Genomic DNA, 17,951 nt, shown 5'->3' with positions numbered 1-17,951 from the left:
GGATCAAAATTTTGAGATAGCCATTTTGTTCAGCATAGTCAAAAACCATAATAACTATGTCTTTGGGGATAACTTACTCCCCCACAGTCCCCGGGGGAGGAGCTGCAAGGTACAGACTTTGACCATTGTTTACATACAGTAATGGTTATTGGGAAGTATACAGACGTTTTCAGGGGGATTATTTAGGTTGGAGGGGGGTTGAGGGGAGGGGCTATGTGGGAGGATCTTTCCTTGGAGGAATATGTCATGGGGGAAGAGAAATTCCATGAAAAGGGCGCAGCATTTTCTAGCATTACTATAAAAAACAATGAAAAAATAAACATGAAAAAGTTTTTTTAATTGAAAGTAAGGAGTAGCATTAAAACTTAAAACGAAAATAGATTATTACGCATATGAGGGGTTCTTCTCCTCCTAAATACCTCGTTCTTTATGCTAAAGTATCTTCAGTAATTTCAACTATTTATTCTTCGGCCTTTCTGATTCAGGGGTCATTCTTAAAGAATTGGGACAAAACTTAAGCTTTAGTGTAAAGAGCGAGGTATTAACGAGGGGACAAACCCCCTCATATACATAATAAAAATATAAGAATATAGAAGTTTGTTACGTAAGTTAATTCTTAAGTTACGTATATTTTTTACTAATAAAAACGTTTGTTAAACATTAAAAGTTCTAGTTGCCTTTCTAAGTAGCCGAAAAATTGGAGGGCAACTAGGCCTCCTTCCCCACCCCTTATTTCTCAAAATCGTCTGATCAAAACCAAGAGAAAGCCATTTTGCCAAAAAAAGAATTAATATGCAAATGTCATTTAAATAATTTATATGCGGAGAGCCAAAATCAAACTTGTATTAATTCAAAAACGTTTAGAAATTAAATAAAAAAAATTAGTTTTTTTAACTGAAAGTAAGGAGCGACATGAAAACTTAAAACGAACAGAAATTACTCCGTGTATGAAAGGGGCTGTTCCCTTCTCAACGCCCTGCTCTTTACGCTAAAGTTTTTTACTGTTTAATAAAGTAGAATTGAGAGAATGAGTCAAATTTTAGCGTATAGAGCTGGGCGTTTAGAAGGGAACAGCCCTTTTCATACACGGAGTAATTTCTGTTCGTTTTAAGTTTTAATGTCGCTCCTTACTTTCAGTAAAAAAAAACTAGTTTTTTTTTATTTAATTGTGCGTAAGGGCTGAATAAGCTGCAATTTGTTATTCCCTAGATAGAAAATTCTTGGTGAATTTATCCATCAGGATAAATTAAAACTCTTCCTGATAGAACTTTTCTCAGAATGGTGCTATGGAGGTGCGAGATTTTTAAATCCAACGGCTTTTTGGACACTGGCACACTCAGCGGTAATAATAATGTAACCATTCGCTTACACATATACCAACAATATAGTCATTTTTCATATGGGGCTCCCATCTAGCCCGTGTCCCCTGTATAGCAGTCGAGCTTCTCTGTCGCTCTCTCTTTACCACGTTAAACTTTAACACGTTAAACCCTCAACAGGTTTGAACCCAACCCACCGTGAATTAGCATGAGAGGGTGGACTCTGCAATTTGTTACTCTAGAAAATTCTTGGTGGATTTATCCATAAGGATAAATTAAAACTCTTCCTGATAGAACTTATCTCAAAATGGTGATATGGAGGTGCAAGATTTTTGAATCCAATGTTTTTGTTTTTAGACCACTAAACTTCGACCGTTTCTTTCAACTTTCAATTTATTCGAGTAAAATTAATGTTCCTGATTTCTGTCAAATTTGACAGATTTCTGTCAGTTTTGGCGTTTAATAGACAATTGTAATTATTAAATTCCATTCAATAGTGCTTCTTAAAACTTTTACATTGATTACTGGTTTATTATGCATCAGAGTTGAATAAGTTGCAATCTGTTCTTTTCTAGATAGAAAATTCTTGGTGGGTTTATCTGTCAGAATAAATTAAAAATATTCCTGACCGAATTTCTCTCAAAAGGTACTATGGAGCTGCAAAAAGTTTTTGACCATTAGACTTTACCATTTCTTCTAACTTTCAATTTACTCGAGTAAAACTAATTTTCCTGTCCAAGCGACCCTCAATAGAGAATAACGATTGCGATTATTCGATTTGTAATTGCAGTTAATTACACGTAAATATAGTATGTGGCAAAACTTTGTTTTTTGTTTTTGTTGCTCAAAATTTCAAATTGCATGCAATATCATATTGGATGCTCGAAATTAAGTAATTATTACCTCAACCCCGAAATTGTTAGGGGTTTGTGATTACCCTTCACATTTTTGGTTTTTTATCTATAGTACTTATATATTGGGTTTATCCTCTTTCTTCTAGTTCTTCTGTTGGACGAGAGTTTGCTAGAAGTCGTGGAATAATCTTCTTGATCCTTACTGCCACATTCTTGGCTATTGGAATTGGAGTTACGGTAAAGTTTAAAAAATATTTTTCCTTGATGTGTTTTTATTTTTGATCCATTGTTGTAAGCTTGATTAGTATCAAATTGTAGGTGCGTAGCTATAATTTAGAGCTAATTATTTTAACTACTTATCTGGCCCACAATTTGGGCAGATGTAAATTAGACATCGAAAAACGCTATTTTAAGGAACTTCTATTTTATCTGTTCCACATGGATGTCAGGTAATTCTACCTAAACTGTACTTTGTATATGCTTAAGGACCGTATTTTGGGGTCTGATTCCTCGTTTTTGTTTTTGTCTAAAAGCCAGAAAAGAAAGATTTCAGGTCCGTTTTGAGCCATCTTTGAATCCTAAAATTTATTTGGTATCAACGGGAATTTTAATTTGAGTTTAATGTAATTTTTCTCGGTTTTCTTACTGTAATTTCTCCATTAATTGAAATCTAATTAAGATAATGTCTTTGGGCACCAAAGAAAGTGGTTGCCAAAATCATCTTAATTTCATATTTCTTTTGCAAATTTCCTCTTCTTGCAAAATTTCGTTTGAAAAAATAATATTAGCAATTCACATCATAACCAAATCTCACCTAGTAATAAAGTGAAATAAGTACTATTCCGTAGGTGAACACGGTATCAGATTTTCGGTAAAGAAAATCGGTAAAAGAAAGGGGGAGTAGATTTTAAACCTTGATCTTGCTAATAATTCTACCCTTGATATCCTGTAAAGAATATTAAATCTAATATATTTTTATATAAACCATCTCGTCTGTCTTGACTTTTTTGTAATTCTATAAAAAAAACAAGAATTGTCTGCTGTATTTTTTATGGCACTTGGTATTAACCAAGTAACATATAGCAATCGCAAATTCTGTCTGTGTCGGTCCTGGTTTTGCTACTTTAGGCACTTCCCGGTAAGCTAGGACGATGAAATTTGGCAAGCGTATCAGGGAGTGGACCAGATTAAATTAGAAATAGTCGTTTTCCCGATTTGACCATCTGGGGGGGGGGGGTGAGGGGCCAGTTAATTCGGAAAAATAGAAAAAATGAAGTATTTTTACCTTATGAGCGGGTGATGGGATCTTAATGAAATTTCATGTTTGGAATAATTTTCTGTCTCAGAGCTCTTATTTTAAATCCCGACCGGATCTGATGACATTGGGGGGAGTTGGAGGGGGGAAACCTAAAACTTGGAAAACACTTAGAGCGGAGGGACCGGGATGAAACTTGGTGGGAAAAATAAGCACAAGTCCTAGATACATGATTGACATAAACGGAAAGGATCCGCTCTCTTTGGGGTAGTTTGGGGAGGGGTTAATTCTGAAAAATTAGAAAAAATGAGGTATTTTTAACTTACGAACGGGTGATCGGATCTCAATGAAATTTGATATTTAGAAGGATATCGTGTCTCAAAGCTCGTATTTTAAATCCTGACCGGATCTATTGACATCGGGGGAAGTTTGGGGTGGGGGAACCTAAAATCATGGAAAACGCTTAGATTAGAGGGATCGGGATGAAACTTGGTGGGAAAAATAAGCAAATGTCTTACATACGTGATTTACATAATTGGAACGGATCCGCTCTATTGGGGGGGGGGGTGCTATTTCTGAAAAATAAGAAAAATTACGTATTTTTAACTTACGAAGGAGTGATCGGATCTTCATGAAACTTCATATTTAGAAGGACCTCGTATCTCAGATCTCTTATTTTAAATCTCAACCGGATCAATCGTAATCGGGGGGGGGCAGTTGGGGGGACCGGAAATCTTAGAAAATACTTAAAGCGGTGAGATCAGGATGAAACTGAATGGGAAGAATAGAAACCTGTCTAAGATACGTGACTGACATAACCGGACCGGATCTGCTCTCTTTGGTGGAATTGGGGGGGAGGGGGTAATTTTGAAAATTTAGGTATTTGTAACTTACGAAAGGGTGTCCAAATCTTAATGAAATTTGATATTTAGAAGGATCTTGTGCTTTAAAGTTCTGATTTTAAATTCCGACCAGATCCTGTGACATTGGGGGGAGTTGGAGGGGGAAACCGGAATTCTTGAAAAACGTGAAAATTGGAGTATTTTTATCTTACGAATAGATGATCGGATCTAAATGAAATTTGATTTTTAGAAGGAATTCATGTCTCAGAGCTCTTATTTTAAATCCCGACCATATCTTTTGACATTTGGGGGAATTGGTGGGGGAAATCTGGGAAAAAACACTTGGAGTGGTGGAATCGGGATGAAGCTTGCTGGATAGAATAAACAAATGTCCTTGATACGTGATTGACAGAATCGTACTGGATTCGCTCTCTTTGGAGGAGTTGGGGGGAGGGGTTCAGTGATTTGGCGAGTTTGGTGCTTCTGGACGTGCTAGGACGATGAAAATTGGTAGGTGTGTCAGGGAGCTGCACAATTTGACTTGATAAAGTCGTTTTCCCAGATTCGATTATCTGGGAGGCTAAAGGGAGAGGAAAAAGTAGAAAAAAATAGGTATTTATAACTTATGAGCGGGTGATCGGCTCTTAATGAATTTTGATATTTAGAAGGACATCGTGACTAATAGCTCTTATTTTAAATCCTGATCGGCATTAAGCCTCTTATTTTCCTTTTTAAATCAATCTCTTGGCTCTTAGCTCTTCTCGCCTCGTCACAGGTGCCATATGAGCTCTTAGCTCTTGTTTTATTGAGATATTATGAAGCCGGTTATTGTATAACCTTTACATGTTTGTATTCAGTGCGAAAAATATTTTATTTTTTTCTGAAAAGCTGAAACTTGCCTTATCGATATTTTGATTTTAATTATAGGTTGAAATTAATTCATATCCAATCTGATTTGGTCAATTTGCTATGAAATAGTTGATTATAGGTTAGTTACTATGTATTAATTAGGCTAGTTGAAAAAATATGCATACAAATATACCTATTTATGCTTAGCTGTGTTGGCTTCAGGCGGCTTTGTGCTGCAGTGAGTTTTAAGTAGTAAAAGTAGTGGTATGTCTTTTTTGTTAATGTTTACAACCATACGAGCTATGGTGTCAGGCTGATTCCTCCTTGGAAATCCCCTCCCCCACCGTGTGGACTATTCTTCCCGCTGACAATTACCTACTGGGAATCCCCCCCCCACACACATGCAACACGTAATACAAATAAAAGAATCAAGAATAGAAGGGATTTTCGAATGTTCTACCTATATTCCAAAATATTGGTATGATGTATGGTGTAAAATATTCTATAGTTTACTTTTATATTTGCTTGCTGATTTGGAATAAGGAGTTCGATCCATTCTCCGTTTGCTTTGTTCAGGCTTGGGGTTCGACTCCATGTTATTTAAATTATATTAAAAAGAAGCGGACGCATTCTCCGTCGCGAGGGCTGGAATGGTAGTATTTTCTAATCATGTCAATGCCAGACCGAGCCCACGGGAAGTACTTACTCACACTTGTTAGTCCCAGACTGTGTATCTCTATGCAAACCCATCACAGGACATCCATTCCTCAGCTCCCACTTATTTCGTATTTCTAGATTATTGTCTTTAAGTTTTATCATATCCTGCTATAGTAAGTCAGCCAGCAGCCCTCAGTTTTAGAATATTCCAAATCCCTTCTTTTCTTCATTCTTTTTATTTGTTCTACTCTCAATTGTCCGCGGCGGGGGGGGGGCAACATTGAACAACGGGCTATATCTCTGTGAGGCTGTTTGAGTTTTGCATAGTAAAAGGAACTAAGCGTAAACTGTACAACTAAGAACATCAAATAGGATTAAGATTCGTAGTCATCCAAACGTAAAAGTAAGTATTCATACTTCATTATTCTGAAAAAGGCGTGATTAAAAGTCTATTTTGCAGTTTTCGCATTTAGGTCTGATTAAAAAAGGTGGAACAGGGCGCTTGCCTACCGTAGAAGTTTATTTAATATAGAGACTAACTTCAGTTAGGCTAGAAATTGTGTTATATTATTACTATCATTTTGTTTTTCTTCTTAGGAGACCCCGCACATTTACAAACTTCATACTCTAGCTGTTATTTATGTCTGTCGACTATTAGGTTTTTACAAATTTCTTTAACAGTATATAAGGGTTTCATAGCTTGACTTGACTTAACTTGACTTAAGGCTCCTGCCGCATGGGGTGCGGCGTAGAGAGCTTCGCAACTTGACTTCTCCAGGCGGACCGGTCTGCTGCTAAGTGAGACGCCTCGTCGACAGCAATGTTGGCCATCACCAAGAATTTGTCGAAGCTGTCTTTCCACCTTGTCCGAGGTCTGCCCCTCGGGCGAGACCAGCCATGGGCTTTTGGGTCGAAGTCAAACACTATTCGGGCTGGCGTTGATGTCGGCATTCGTAGGAGGTGTCCGAACCATCTGAGAGACCTCTGCGCTATCTGGACGGAGAATGGCACCTGGGAGGTGAGAGTAAGCAACCTTGCATTGCTTACAAAATCATCCCACCGGAATCCCTCGATCCGGCGAAGCTGTTTCGTCTGACAGACGTCTATCATTTTAAGGATGGTTGATTTGAGGGGCCAGGTTTCCGCCGCGTAGAGCAGGACGGAGCTTACGGATGCGTTATAGATTCGCATTTTCGTACGCCTTGAGATGTGCGGCATTCTCCATAGACTGTTGAGTCTACCGACGATGGAAGAGGCTTTCGATATTCGGCTGCATACCTCTTTGTCTACGGAGCCATCATTGGACAGCACAGAGCCGAGGTAAGTGAAGTTTTTAACGACTTCAACAAGTGTTCCGCAGACAGTTATGGTATCAGGGTGCGAGACTGGACCTGGGGGTTCAATTGCCATAATCTTAGTTTTGAGCCAGTTGATTTTCAGCCCCACTTTTGCTGCCTCTTCCTTCAGGACTTCCAGAGCGTCGGTCAGCTGGTCGATTGAGTCGGCAACGAGAGCAAGATCGTCTGCGAAGTCCGCATCCGTCAGAATGCGATCTCCAAACTGCAGACCAAAGGGCAGGCGATTTGTAGTTCTTGTCATCACATAGTCTATCACACAATTGAACAATTCCGGGGCGGCGGCACACCCTTGGCGACCGCCCGTTTTGATATTGAATGTCGTGCTCCTTTTTCCGTTGACTTGGACGCAACTCTCGGTCTCTTCGTACAGCTTTTCAAAAAGCTTGCAGTATTTATCTGGTAGACCCGTCGATCTAAGTATTAGCCAAACAGAGTTCCGATCGACGGAGTCAAAAGCAGCTTTGAAGTCTACGAAGGCCACGTATGCGTTCCTCCTGAAGTCTCTAGTTTTCTCAATTAACTGGCGCATAGTGAAGATTTAATCGACAGTGGACCTCCCTGGCATAAATCCGGCCTGCTGAACTCTCCTTTTTCTTCGGAGGATACTCGTGCATCTGTCTAGCAGGGTCATGGCAAAGAGCTTTCCAGGGACTGAGAGAAGGGTTATACCTCTGTAATTAGAGCAGATGCTCTTGCTCCCCTTTCTCTTCCAAAGGGGCAGGATTATGCCAAGTCGCCAGTCCTTCGGGACCCATTCTGTGCGCCACACCACGGAAAACAGCATTTGCAGCCAAAGTAACATCGCCGGTCCAGCATACTTCAGGAGCTCAGCGGATACTCCGCATACGCCTGCCGCTTTGTTATTCTTTAGACGTTTCAAAGCAGAATGGATTTCTGCTGTCGTGAAGGAAGTCTCTGGTTCGTTTGACGGCACTTCCTGAGTGCTGGCAGCTAGGCGTGCGAGTTCCTGGTCAGTCTGTGCTACAGCATCGGCATTGAGGAGACTTGAGAAGTGGTCTTTCCATCGACTGACCTGAGCGGCCTCGTCACTAAGTGGCTGGCCGTCCGCAGAGACAACAGATGCAACTGAGGGGGCTTTGTCGCTTGTGAGGTCACGGAGGTGCTTGTAGAGGCTCCCGACGTCCCCTTTCATGGCTGCGCCCTCCAGCTCGTTTGCCTTCCTTTCCACAAACAGTTTCTTGTCTCGCTGTATCAGCTTGTTGCGGACACCATTGAGGCGCCTGTAGGTCGGCATGTCGCCCAGAAGCCTTGCCTTGCGTCTCTGCTCAATGACGTCAAGCGTATCGAACTGAACCCACGCTTTCTTAGCACGCTTCGCCCTTCCAATATTTGCGGTCGCTGACTCCAGGACATTCTTCTTAAACGAGATCCATGCGTCCTCAGAACTTTCAAATGGCAGGAGTGCGTCGAAGCGGTTCGAGACATCAATGGCATACTTGGACCGTATCTCTTGATCGGAGAGACGAGAGACATCAATCTTGGTCGGTCTAGGTTGCGAGCGCTGGGCTTGGAGCCTCAGTCGCATATTAGCTACAACGAGGCGATGGTCAGTGTTACCAATCTCGGCTGACCTGTACGTCCTGCAGTTACTAATCGAGGATCTCCATCTCTGTGAGACAATGATATAGTCGATCATTTTTTTGGTACGGCCGTCGTTGCTGTACCATGTGTATTTGTGGATATCCTTCCTTGCGAACAGCGTGCTCGTAATGACAAGGTTATGCATGCTGCACAGTTGAAGGAGCCTTAGCCCATTGTCATTTAGAGGGTCCGGAATAACTGGTCCGATGACTTGCCGCCATAGGTCGTGGTTGTCGCTCACTGTTGCATTCATATCACCCAAAAGGATGACAATATCGTGGGGGGATATCTTGGACAGTTCATTAACCAGGGCAGAGTAGAAAGTTTCCATTTCTTCGTCGTCGGCTTCATTTGTCGGAGCATAGCAGACAAGGACTGTCATTTTTCCTTGCTTATGACTCAGTCGAGCATTAGCTATTCTATCCGAGACGGGAGTAAATGACAGTAGACACTTTATGGACTTGTTATCAAGTACTAGTCCGACCCCATTTCTCCTAGTCGTTGTCTGTCCAGACCATAGAAGGTGGTATCCCTCACCTATGGGATCAGTCCCGTTCCCGACTAGGTGGGTTTCTGTTATTCCAGCAATAGAGATGCGGAATCGCTTCAGTTCCATCGCCAGAAGCGTCTTTGCTCCGGGAAAGTTCAGTGTCAATACATTCCAGGTGGCAATCCGGAGGCCACCATGGTCAAGGAGATTCAAACGCTGGTCATTTCTCAGTCCAGGGGCGAGCAGGGGTCGTGATGGGATAAAAGAAGATCGGTCATCCGAGGCAGTTGCTAAGCTATTCATTGCAATCGATTTCAGGTCGAGGGATGCAGGCCCAACCGACCCTAGGCCTGGATTCTGATTAGAGCCAGGATTTACCTGGATACTGAGAATCCTGGGGTGGGCTCCACCCACCTCATGAGGTTGAGGCCACCCTGATCGGAGCGATTAGTTAGGGGAAACCCCATATCCAGAGGTACGTGGTCAACAGACATTGTTTGCATCATTCCGGACGAACTCCATCACCTCCGAAAAGTGTATGCAAGTAAATCACAAGTCCTGTATTAGAGTCCTACTAGTGGCATACTTTTTCTTCGTAAACTTTTATTATTGCCTAGAAGTTTTTGGGGCTTAATTGTACGTTTTGAATCTATTCTGGAATAATATGAAAAAAACTTCGTTTTCTTAAAGAGTTAAAGAGGCTGCGTCCCAAAGTCGAACCTTAAAACGTACAGGAATTAGGAGAGGCAGTTGGGGGGCTGCCGCCCCCCAAACCCCCCGCTTTTAAAGACTCTTTTGTACAGGTTTTTTGTTGTACACCAACAAACCCCCAGCTCTAGGCTTGTGTGCTCTGTGTCTGGGAAACAGTTTCAATAATTATGTTAAAATGTAAATGGAGTGGTCAACTTCATTGCTACTAATTACTAGTTTCGGCGCAATGGTTCTCCTGTCCTCTTGTGTTTAACATTTTTCGAAGTTATTCCATTATTCATTCATTTCAATTTTTTGTTAATTAAAAGAGGGCCTTTCCGAAGCCAAGAGCGGGGGGACAACAAAAAACCTGTACAAAAGAGTCTTTAAAAGCGGGGGTTTGGGGGGCGGCAGCCCCCCAACTGCCTCTCCTAATTCCTGTACGGAATTACTCTTTCAAAATCCATTATTCTTTCAAAATCTTAACTTTCAACAGCTTTATAGGGATTATGGAACTTTTGTCATTAGTTTTTAACTTCTCAGCTAGCTTACAGAAAACATCTTATAATTTCCAATTTGTCACAAATCTTGAACTTTAGTTTTCCTTTGCAATAATTCAGGTAAATATTATTTTTTTTTCATTCTAATAGTTCATTAAAAAAAGGAAATCATTTAATGAAGGCTTACTTTTCTAGGCTGGCACTTATACCTATGCCTCGACTCATGGTGGTATCTATGTAGTTTATGTCGGTAAGTTAACTAACATTTCACTAATGAAATATATTCCGTGAAACAGAATTCAAGACGAACAAAAAAATTTACCGTTTAGTATAGTATACTTTGACAATATTGCGATCGCTCTCTTCCGCTTTGAATCAACTTCATTATTCTCACTTTTTCTGCATGTGCCTGACCAAAAACCATAAAACCCCATAAATAATCCATAATAGTATATCTCCCTTTTTACTGTAAAGATTCTTATATTGGCACAATTTTACTCATAATAATACAGTAAAATATTTGGCTATTGATTGGGAGATGGAATTAGGCTATTAGTCGCTCTAATCTCTTTAAGTCGACTAGCTTCTAATCCGAAAAGCTGCATATTAAGTTTTTGGTAATGGCTAATTTAAATGATAATCATTTTGCTTTTGGTAACTGATCGTAGGCAGCTGGTAGGGCATCCCTAGTATTGGGCTTGAACTCAAGTATAGAAACTCGAGTTTAAAAATGATTCTACAAATTCAAGCTCGATACTGGGAAACTCCAAAACTCGATCTTTTTCTTCGGGATAAAATTTAAAATGTTTACTGATTATTATAAAGCATTAGCAAAGGTAATCCTAACGTCTTTACACTATTCAGTCTTGTACGTGAAAACAGCCACAAATGAATAAAAAAACATCAATATGATTTATCAAAATATCAAAAGAATATTAAAAATCTCTCAAAAATAAGTAATAACAAATGATTTCAAATGTTGGGAATCAACTTCTGTTCAGAATTTTCCAACTTTAGAAGTTGGCTTATTAAGATTTAAAGTGTTAGCAAATTAATGTTAACTTTGAGTACGCTATTTGGTTAAAATTGACAGTCAGCCATTGTTTATGTATAACCAAATAGTAACAGCTGTTCTAGACATAAATATTACCAAATATTACCAAAAATTACCAAACAGTTGTTTTAAAGATAAATATTACACATGATTTTAAGATCATGGGAGATAAAATTGCGTTCAGGAATTCCTAATTTCTATTGAGAAAACGTCGTCGTGCACTAAAATCGAATATTAATCGAGTTTAAAAATAAGGATTGCGTAAACATCGAGTTTAATTTTTTTTGGTTTTGTTGAAACTCCAGCCTTGTCTGTTTTTGGGAATTGCAGGACTAAACCTAACTCGGAGCTATTTATAATTAGATGAAAGGCGTAAATGAAGTGTTATAATTATTCGAAGTTGATTTTCTTTTCTATTCTCGGTCTATTCTTCTATTCCTCTTTTTGTTGATTTTTATTTACCTTGATGCATTTCTTCTCGTTTATGTTTTATGTGTGTATTGTGTTTCGTGTTTGTTTTTTTGGTACCTGAAGTAGTTTAAAAAGTGAGGTTAAGACTATTGATGATTTCCATTTATTTAGGAAAACCATTAAGGGACTTTGTTGAAGCAAATTTTGATTTTTTTTTATCTCAGTTTTACAATGTTGATTGTTTTACCGGCATGTTAACTTTTCTGCGATACTATGTTTGCTAGCTACCATCAGACTGCTTCGCAAAGCAAATGCTTTGCAGTTTTCTTTAGCAGAGCACAAGGTTTTCGGCAGTTTTCGGGGCTGCCGGTAAATGGTTCCATATTGCAGCAATTAAAAAATAGATAGCGATAATATTTATTTAGAGGTCTTAAGTTTGCGAAAGCACAGGATGGTTGGCCCCCAACCCCTATTGCACTTCCTGGCTGAAGGGCCAAGAAACGGAGAGGAGCACCGCCGGTAGGGACTGTAAAGTCCAAAGCCATTTTTCTTACCTTTTAAGTTCTATAAATTCCACTTTGTGTGCTTAACAACGGTATATTATTCTTGAATTTTAGTTGAAACTTAAGTCAAATCGAAAGTCATCATGTTTGTAAGTGATTTCAACTGGTATGTTACTTTATAAAGGAACAAACGTTAGAAAAAGAGAAAAGAATAATAGACTGACTATAAATGCTGCTTGTTCTGATGACCGCGTCAAGTTGGGTGCTAGAAAGTTTAAAGAAAAGAAATTATTGCAAAAATAAATAAATAAGAGTGTATATAATGGATTAAATGGAAAAAAGAAAATTACATAACAACGGAATGTCAAGCGCGTCTCTACAAATAACAGTGTTCGTTCTGTTGATTTTGGGCTGCTCTTCTACCGCCAAGTACAACAAGAAAGAAACTGTTGAAAGACCAAATAAATAAGAATGTATATGATGGAAAAAGAAACGTACTCAGGATAGAAAGATTTGCCCCCTCCCTCCAATCGTAAATTCCCCTGAATTTCTGTGCACTTATTACTCAAATTGTCAAATATAATTTGTCATTATTATCCCCCCCCAAAAAAAAGATATTGTACGTGCCTGGTTGGAACAAATAGAATAAAATAATAATTGCGAGCCAAAGACTCGTAAAGACGTTTTGACAGAGAACGCTGTATGCCCTTTTAGCTGAGTCAAATTATGGCACTGGATGGCTCATCTAAGTTCAAGTACATCAAGAAAGTTCAAGTAAAATCAATAAATAATTTTTATAATGGAAAAAATGACAAAAAAAATAGATAACCATGGACTGTAAAACTTGTCTGAGCAGAGAATGCTGTCTGTTTTATTGGCACTGAACGATTCATATAACATTCTTGTACAACAAAAAAGAAAGAATTGAAGGAATAAACAAAAAAGAACATGTATGATAGATACAGAGACTTGCTCAAAGCACAGGAATTTAGGTCCAGGCCCTCCATCACACAAATCATAAATTTTATTCAATTTCTGGGCACTTTTATTGAAATCATCAAATAAAATTCATTCTTTATTATTCCCTCTCCCATAAAAAAAAAAAAAAAAAAAAAAAAAAAAAAAAAAAAAAAAAAAAAAAAAAAAAAAAAAAAAAAAATCTGTTGATTGAGTCATACTGGGGTGCTAACGTCTAACCTCAAGTACAACAAAATAATATTATTGAAAGAAAGAATAAATAAGAACATACGAGATCGAACTCGTATATAATGAAAAAAAGAAAAAAAAACGGGAAAGGAAAAATAGTGAACCACGGATTATCAAACACGTCTTGACAGAAAATGGCGCTCCATCTGTCGACTTGTTCAAATTAGACAGTGGGCTGTTCACATAATGCCAGGTTTTACAGAAAAAAAAACTATTGAGAAAACAAAGAAATAAAAATAAATAGAATGAAAGAATGAATAGAAGAATAAAAAATAAAAGAACTGCGGGCTACAAACACGTCACAACAGACAGAAGTCACCAACCTTTATAGTTTTGGTGCTTTGATTGGTTAGAAGAATCGGGAAAATGAATTATTAATAAAGATGTGAAAAAAATACCAGTAATCTCGGTGTGTTTTTTAGATTTGCCCTCATTTATCTAATTTATCGATTATTTTTTTTTTAGGTGCATTTTTAATTGCCCTCGTTCTGTTTATAAGAAGTATCTACTATCTTACCATGAGGATAAGCCAAAATGAAGGCCCCATGTGAGGGGAAAACAGGTTGGGCCGAGCTCAGAGGAGTGTTATAGGATATGTGTGCCTTTGGCTATTTGTCGTTGATTGGTCATGTAATGATTTGACTGTCTAATTTCTTGCAAATTTGCCTGACTGAACTCATGCACGTAGGAGATGGTGTTTTAGCTGGGCATATTTTTGAAAAATTAAACAGCCAATTTGGATTTCAAACCTCGCGAATTGATGGGAATTACTTCAATCTGGTATCAATGGGCTCTATGTGCTCCAATAAAATGTTGTTTAGATACTATAAATTCATTCTTTCAAATTAAATAATTTTTCTGATTCTGAGTAAATGCTATAATTTTTCCTTTGAATCTGATATTTTTCTGTATATATTATTGCTATTATCAAGTTTCTTTTCAGTTAAAATTTGGAATCCCCATGATTTTATTTCTCATATTTTAATAACTGTACAAAGTGAAATTCGCGAGCCAAGTTTGAAGAAGATAGAAATAATTATAAAGATGGGAATCCTCTTTGCTTCTTAACATCTTAACATCAGCTTTTGGCTAATGCCCAAGCTCGGCCTTAACGCGAGATGATTGAAGTTGTTAAATTGATCCGGCTTTTATGATTTGTGCATTTCTTTTGGTATCCAACAGTTTGATAGGATTCTCCGATATGAGTGATTCAGAGGAGCGAGTTTTAATATATTTTGTCATTTTTTATACTCATTTTTTCTCATCTAATACCAGGAACCAACGAAAGATTGAAATGCATTTAGCAATCGTCCATAGGTTATTCTCTCAACAATTTTAAAATAAAATTATGTATTCAGACACAGTATTTTATAACGTTGCATTCCTTTTTTTATAATTCTTCGTGGAACTTAGATATTTGCCATTTACTAAATTGAAGAAGTACTTGGTACTGTAACTATTGGCCAATCTCTAGAAAGAAGATTTTTTATCGGTCTCCGCTTCCATATATTAACTCAGGTCTGCCCAGGGAGTATCTAAGGGTTTTCTGTTGGTGTGGCTTGTAAAAAAAGAAAATTACATTTTTATTCTTGTTAATACCTGCATTTATACATGGTCTGCCATTTCTGATTGATTTACACTTGATTGACTTGTGAACTTGAAGGATCACCTGAACAGTGATGTTTCAGTTTCCTCTGGGGATGTGGAAAAATTGAAAAGAAAGTACCTTTACTCAATTTTTGGAGACGCTTCGAATTTTATTCTGGTTTTTACCTAAGTGGGGGTGGGAGTACGATCTTCCAAGCCTTCTCTAAATTTACGCTCCTGTATTTTAGGAATATGGAGTCGGTAAAAATTCTTTCTGACCATTCAAGGGTATAGAACTTCACCACAAGGATTCATCCATTGCTTTCGAGATTTTTTTTAAGTAAATACGTGAGATCTACACATTCGGTATCGGCACAAGAGAATCTGTTCCGTGTAACACGTATCTTTGACTATCCTTCTTGGGAAAACAGGGAAGTCTGTGTATTTTTAAAAGGACTGATGAAATATCCCAATCTAGGATTCATAAAAAATTTTTATTTGATGATGATGCAATTTCCCTCTGGATTAAACCGCTTTTTTGGGGGGCTGTTCCCATCTCTTCTTTTTTAAATTATTGCTAATATTCTTAAGTCAACAACTTCTTACATGTAAATTCAAATTTTTTCAAGTTTTGAAATTAGCATAAAATTTTTTTCTTATTAACGTATTTATTCTTTCAAAACTATACTTGGAGTTTGGGTTTTTAACCAAAGGGGGGGCTAATTAACGAGGGGTTAATCTAGAACGATATATATCTTAAATGCTCTCTTTAGGCATTTGGGTCTTATCATAGTAAGATTATGTTCGATGACGCATTTGTCCATATATTTGTCCAGCCAGTGCCAATTGTGGAAGTTCTCTATAGGCAGTGCCATTTTACTAGTAACCAAATTCGCCAATGTTAAATAATTATAGCCAAGTAATAAAATTACTCAAGGCTTCAAACTATGGATAGCTTCAGGTGATAAAAGGTAGCATTTAAAACTTGATAGGCAAATCTAAGTCCTTGTTTTAAAGTCTGTATATGCTTTTACTCATTCTCAATGATAATTTCAGTGCGTGTAATTACTTACATATATTACATAGCACATACACAATAGTAAACAGAGTAAAATTAGTGCATTGTCAATTTAGTAATGGAAATTCTGGGTTTACTGTATGATTTGCTTGGAATAATTTCAACGGGATCTATGCCACGTCATCCTCAGCCTTGTTCAGATTAAAAAGACTAAGTTTCTGTCCTCATTATCTTGAATTGTCTTGCAAGCTTTTCAAGGTATAACACTTCTAGGAATCGAAAATTTTCTTGAATTTTCGGGCACGTCTTGTTCAAACTGTCAAAATAAATTTGTCTTCCATATTGGGTCCTCCCCCAATTTTTCCATTATTGCCTGTACCCCTAACCAACTTTAACTCAAAGAGTTCCCCACTTCCCACCCCCTGGTGTACACCATAGTGTACGTTTGTGAATCACTAGTGATCCCGCCGAAAATGATCTAAGAGGAATTTCTAAGGAATTAATGAGCAGGAACTTCAATTAAAAGCCGAAAAATATTTCTCATGGTCTATAGTTTCTGATTACAGAGGGTCGAAAGGCTCTTTGGGAGTCGTTAAGATGCTTTATTAAAATGATTGTTGCTGAATATTAAATGTCTTGAAATACCTTTTTTAGGCTTGAGAAAGCATTTTACAAGTCAATTACTATTAATAGATGTCAAATGTCTCGAGGTTCACCTCTGAATGGAATTTAGAAAAGTCGATATAAATTTGGCCCCAAATTTGATTTTTGTCATGAAGTGTCATTTAGTTTGGAGAAATATATAGGGCCTTTTTTAATACAAAAGGACCCGTATAAAAGGAAAGCCAGCGTTATTTTCAATATGAAATAGTTCATGAAATTAGTTCCTTAAAACGTGTATACTATTTTCTTCTCTTATTGCTAAGTGTCTAGATTCATAAAAAAAGGGGGAGGGCGCCTGAGCAAATTTCTTTGTGTAGTTTCGTTGGGATTTTTGGTTCCTCGTTGATTTTGTGAAAACAAATAAACAAAAAATGTGTACTCTTCAGGAAGTTTTTTCACCATTTTTATGGTTTCTTTGAAAGTTCTCTGTGATCTTTTCTTGAATTTAGAAATAGTTTTTGTTTTTTTTATTAAATGTTTCCTTAGTTTTTGGGGGGAGGGGGTTATATATTGTTATTAATTAGTATTGCGTTGAGTTTTTTTTGTGTGCTTTTAATTACCACTGTATTTACTGGTTAAAGAATAAATCCGAATTTGCGAATAAGTGTACTTTCTAGAGCGAGTTGATCTTTTTTTCTGTCTTTCGTTTAAATCTAAATGGGCAGGGAAAATAGGCTACTCTCTTTAGCTTTTATAGTCCCAGTCTGAAAAAATCTTGTCCTCCCTTTGATCCCTGGGTAAACCCAGGTTTATTGAAAGACGTAATGCTCAACCCAGCATTATAAACACGTCATCCTAAAAGAATCATATTTATGGGATTTAAAAAGTTGCAATCTGTGGTAATGTATTTCTCATGTCAAAACTATGTTTAAAATGTCTTTTACAATTTTGATTAATGTATTAAATAAGATCGAATACAAGTTCAACCAAATTTATTAATTAATGGTAAATTTATTAAATCATAGTAAACACATTATACATAATTAGTTGAAAATTATAATTATGTCACAAATATAATTTTGGCACCATAACAGTCTTCAAAGTAATTGTGATTTATAACAAGGCCTTATCAAATATCCCCGCTGGTTCTAAA

At 37.5% G+C, this 17,951-nt stretch overlaps 1 protein-coding gene across 1 annotated transcript in view; it reads left to right on the top strand.

Moving 5' to 3' along the window:
* The window catches only part of LOC136034421 (type I phosphatidylinositol 4,5-bisphosphate 4-phosphatase-A-like), a 32,084-nt gene extending 14,622 nt beyond the window's left edge, over window positions 1-17,462 (top strand). The window contains exons 5-7 of the mRNA XM_065715593.1: window positions 2,320-2,410; window positions 10,612-10,666; window positions 14,056-17,462. Coding sequence (XP_065571665.1) covers window positions 2,320-2,410; window positions 10,612-10,666; window positions 14,056-14,141 — 232 coding nt within the window. The 3' untranslated portion in view covers window positions 14,142-17,462. The remainder of the gene's footprint in view (window positions 1-2,319; window positions 2,411-10,611; window positions 10,667-14,055) is intronic.
* Window positions 17,463-17,951: the final 489 nt, after the last annotated feature.

The sequence above is a fragment of the Artemia franciscana genome, chromosome 13, assembly GCF_032884065.1.
Source record: "Artemia franciscana chromosome 13, ASM3288406v1, whole genome shotgun sequence".
NCBI lineage: Eukaryota > Metazoa > Arthropoda > Branchiopoda > Anostraca > Artemiidae > Artemia > Artemia franciscana.
The sequence above is the reverse complement of the archived record's forward strand: the minus strand, read 5'-3'. Positions and strand labels throughout refer to the sequence as shown.